The sequence below is a fragment of the Montipora foliosa genome, chromosome 4 (genome assembly GCF_036669935.1).
Source record: "Montipora foliosa isolate CH-2021 chromosome 4, ASM3666993v2, whole genome shotgun sequence".
In the NCBI taxonomy this organism is placed as follows: Eukaryota; Metazoa; Cnidaria; class Anthozoa; order Scleractinia; family Acroporidae; genus Montipora; species Montipora foliosa.
In genome coordinates, this window is record NC_090872.1 from 35,690,345 (window position 1) to 35,695,344 (window position 5,000).

The 5,000-nt window shown below is 39.1% G+C and overlaps 1 protein-coding gene across 1 annotated transcript in view; it reads left to right on the forward strand.

Moving 5' to 3' along the window:
- Nucleotides 1–5,000, forward strand: part of LOC138001267 (clathrin heavy chain linker domain-containing protein 1-like) — a 63,119-nt gene that overhangs the window by 2,602 nt on the left and 55,517 nt on the right. The window contains exon 3 of the mRNA XM_068847915.1: nt 1,213–1,296. Coding sequence (XP_068704016.1) covers nt 1,213–1,296 — 84 coding nt within the window. The remainder of the gene's footprint in view (nt 1–1,212; nt 1,297–5,000) is intronic.

Here is a 5,000-nt window from a genome sequence, read left to right on the forward strand (position 1 = left end):
GTCTTTATAATAATCAATAATGTTATTGGTAATTATAACATCAATGACAATAGTAGCAATGCCAATGGTATTAACCCATTGACTACTAGAAGTGAGATAGATTTTATTCTACCGGTAACACCAGACGACTTTGCTCATCACCGTATGAGTTATAATTAAGCAACTTTTAATGACAGTAAGAATGACAATTTTCATAAAAAGTGACACTTACAAAAGTTACCATGACAATAACAATGCTGTCAGCTGTTAATGGTGACATTGGCAATAGCAATGACAAATATATACACCATTGCTTAATTGACATTAGCAGTAACGTTACAAGAGAGGTTTTGTTCATGTCATAAATTGACCAGAATATAATAGCAATGACTTGCTTTAATGACAGTGAATGCAATAATCACAGTGATTTGATCATGCAAATTATAGTTTAGGCTATCCCGTTTTTTCTTCTCGTTTACCGTCAAATGCGTTTCCTGACATTGGGTCAGTCGGTCAGATTGAAAAAAAAAATATCGGGATAGGATGTCTGGTACCCTAGAATCATTGCTTTGGAGCCGAGAAACAACAAGACAATTAAACCCAAAATCAATATGGTGGAAAAGTCGGTTCGTTGATGAGGATGACGTCAAAAGTTAATATTTACATATTTGGATGAACAAAATGCACAATATTCTGTAAAAAATGTTCCTGCTTTTATTCCTGTTTTTTCTATGTTCAGTATGTTGCTACTATGCTCATTTTTCAGATTAACAGAACTATTTAAAGTCAATAATGGTTTAATTACGTAATTACTTTTTCTTTTTTTCTTTGAAATTGTCAGAAATTTGGGTCGATCAGTCGGACGACGGTAAACGAAAAATAAAAAGGGGATGGCCTTAAGCTTGTCATGTGACAGCTTCCCAAAAACTCTTTTGTTCACTATGCAAATGAATGGTTCTCCTTTGAAGACCCATTGGCGTCCCCTCAAATGCTGTATTTTTTTTCCTTTTCATACCCAAGCCCTCTTGCATATAAATCAAACAATAGTTGCTTTGTCGCATTTTTCAGGTATTCTAATCCATTTCAACTACCTGTCATTATTCTTCAAATAGTTAATTATGGTTACAGCCAGGATTTTTCAGTGTTAATAGACACTCAGGTTATGACTGTGTTACATTTCCCTCTTTACAATTGAAAATTAATACTACGTTCTTTTGTGTCCATCAATTATAGGACCGTTACTGCATTCATAAGCTTTGCTTTGAGTATGTAATAGACCTGCATTCAATTTACAAGGACTTACTTTCCAGAATAAAGGTACTTTATTTTATTACCGGTAATGGCTGAGGTCACACTTGAGATTTTATTGTAGGATAGGGCGTTAAATTAAGGTTAAGAAAAGGTATAGACAAAGTTTACTATAGTAAATCAGACTTGATTGTGCAGGTTCAACTGTATCAATCAAACGTTAAGTTGGCAGGAGTACCCAACGACCATTTTTGACAAAATTGGTCATATAATGTTGCAGCAACTATTACAACGTTTGTACGTCAGTCTTCGTTAATATTTAACGTTACTGGGAAAAAATACCCGATCTTCACTGCCCGCGAGCAAGAGTTTCAGGATATAAAACTCCCAGCCAGCCATCGTGTGAGACGACTTTTAACCAGCCAGCATATTTAAAAATGCGAAATGACACATATTGCTAGCCAGCGCATAACGTTTGCCAGCGAGCGGTGGCGTACGTTATGAGCCAGCCAGCAAGGTTTATAGTAATAAATAATTACATGATAAATGAAAATTAATAGTAATAAATATTAATAACATTAATAATAATAATAACAAATAATAATAATAATAATAATAATAATAATAATCTGTACTTACAGTTTCTCGAAAAAGAGGTCCACGCTAAAATGTAAACTTGGGAAGTAGTTGCAGGGCGATCCGCAAGATGACACGTAAACAAATAACAACGCAATGAACACAAAGTCAAAATGTTAGTATAGTTTCTTTTTCCAATGGTGTTGCACTATAACAACTCGGCATTTAAGGACGTTCGCGCGAAAATTAATCTTGCTGTTTCAATCAAATGGAAACCATTCCCTCTCTCCTTTTCCCGAAACATAACGATGCTGACGATGAGGTGGTAATCACATGCCAAAAATTTAATAGTCCTTTTCGTGAAACGTAACGATGCTGACGATGGGGCGGCAATCGCATGCCAAGAATGCACAGTCAATTAATCTTTTTCGCTGCGAAAAGTAACGATGAGGAGGTAATCACACCCCAAGAATGCACAGTCAATTAAACCTTTTCGCGAAATGTAACGATGCTGACGATGGGGTGGTAATCGCATGACAAGAATGCACAGTCAATTAATCTCTTTCGCGAGAAGTAACAATGAGAAGGTAATAGTAACATGCCAAGAATGCCAGTCAGCCATGGTCGTATATGGTCAGACAATCACCTCAAAAGTTTCACACCACAACTGGTGGAAAGTTTCAGAGCAAAAGCCATGGTCGTGTGTCGTCGGACAATCACTGCAAAAGTTTCACACCAGAACTGGTGCAAAGTTTCACAGCAAAAGCCATGGTCGTATGTGGTCAGACAATCACCGCAAAAGTTTCACACCAGAACTGGTGCAAAGTTTCACAGGAAATGCCATGGTCGTATGTGGTCAGACAATCACCGCAAAAGTTTCACACCAGAACTGGTGCAAAGTTTCACAGGAAATGCCATGGTCGTATGTGGTCAGACAATCACCACAAAAGTTTCACACCAGAACTGGTGCAAAGTTTCACAGGAAATGCCATAGTCGTGTGTCGTCAGACAATCACCGCAAAAGCTTCACACCGGAACTGGTGCAAAGTTACACAGGAAATGCCATAGTCGTGTGTCGTCAGACAATCACCGCAAAAGTTTCACACCAGAACTGGTGCAAAAATTCACGGCAAAAGCCATGGTCGTATGTGGTCAGACAATCACCGCAAGAGTTTCACACCAGAACTGGTGCAAAGTTTCACAGGAAATGCCATAGTCGTGTGTCGTCAGACAATCACCGCAAAAGTTTCACACCAGAACTGGTGCAAAGTTTCACAGCAAAAGCCATGGTCGTATGTGGTCAGACAATCACCGCAAGAGTTTCACACCAGAACTGGTGCAAAGTTTCACAGGAAATGCCATAGTCGTGTGTCGTCAGACAATCACCGCAAAAGTTTCACACCAGAACTGGTGCAAAGTTTCACAGCAAAAGCCATGGTCGTGTGTCGTCAGCCAATCACCGCAAAAGTTTCTCACCAGAACTGGTGCAAAGTTTCACAGCAAAAGCCATGGTCGTATGTGATCAGACAATCACCGCAAAAGTTTGGGCTTTTGCTGTGAAACTTTGCAACAGTTCTGGTGTGAAACTTTTGCGGTGATTGTCTGACCATATACGACCATGGCTGACTGGCATTCTTGGCATGTTATTTACCTTCTCATTGTTACTTCTCGCGAAAGAGATTAATTGACTGTGCATTCTTGGCATGCGATTACCACCCCATCGTCGGCATCGTTACATTTTGCGAAAAGATTTAATTGACTGTGCATTCTTGGCATGTGATTACCTCCTCAAGAAATATCCCTCTACAACAGATTATTGACAAAAAAACACTTCAATAGTTTGTCCAGTTTTTGCCTTTTGTCGGCAGCGTTTTTGAAAAAATTCTTCATGCGGAACTTTGTGAAGACGCGACAGACCATCCGCATTTGAGCGTTGGTGATGACAGAATCTTTGTCAAAATAAAGAAGTCTTACGCTATTGCGAATAGGGCCAAAAAAGTAGAATAACGATCTTAATTTCCTAACGTAACCAAAACCTTGAAAACATTGCTTACGCTGCCCCAAATGGCCCGGAGATGTTGCTTCAGTGCATTTTTCTTTTAATTGTACGGTTAAGTCAGAAATCAGAGAAAGATCATATCCAGAGCGCTCGGAACAATAAACCGGCAATCAGTGTGGCAGATCCGCGAAGTCATAAACAGAAACGTTTATAAAACGTGACATTGCATGAAAAGAGCCATCGTTAGCCTGCAGCAGAGGCAGATACAAAAGTCGGACCGGATCAACTGACTAGAACCGCCAGTCCACGACGGATCAACTCGAACCGACCCGGATCAGAAAACATAAGAAAGAAAACCAAAAACTAACTTCCAAAATTCCCGAGATCAGAGGGACAAACTACAAACTTAAGATGAAATTAGGGTAGACGAACAATCGCTCTTTATCCCTCAGTTCAGCTACATGGCTACGTGGTGATCTCAAATACAATTCACGGCACAGTCCACCTCAGTGAGAGTTGAAATGCCACATTTCAAGGCGAAAGGTTGCTCTAGCCTTATGTAACAGTGAAAATGGACTCTCGATTTCGATGGAAAATTCGGTGTAGTACGCGTAAGAAGAATAAACATAAAATTCTCTTACCGTTTGCGATCTTCAAAGATCAAAAAGATATCTGGCCAGTTGCTCAACGCCTTCAAAATGACCGCAATTGAACGACGTTTCCCGCCGCCCCGATCTACAGGATCTAAAAGGATAGTGCATTTAATTAACAAACCTTAGTTTTGGATTTCTTCCCCTAAAACAACGTAACAATTTTTTTAGCTTCTTGTCCTCTATGAAGCAAAACCTTAAACTAAATGAGAAATGTTCAGTATACTAAAATAGAGACCATTGTCAAATAGTTCCAACGGAAAATTCCAGCTTACCAATTACAAACATACAGACTGGACATATGAAAATATTTAATAAGATTTGAATATGTTCTGCTAATGTTGTGCATTATTCAACGGAAAGACTATGCGTCTTCTATCGGCAGAGAACTGTTTGGAAAAAACATTTCCAGAGGCGTTTCCTAAACTAACTATATCAGACAAAAACGCAACATTTTGCTTACCTTAACTTTTGGCTGACTTCACAGATACGCATCGATCAGTGGCCAGTAGGCGCTAACTAGACAAAAAACCCAACAATCGAACCAA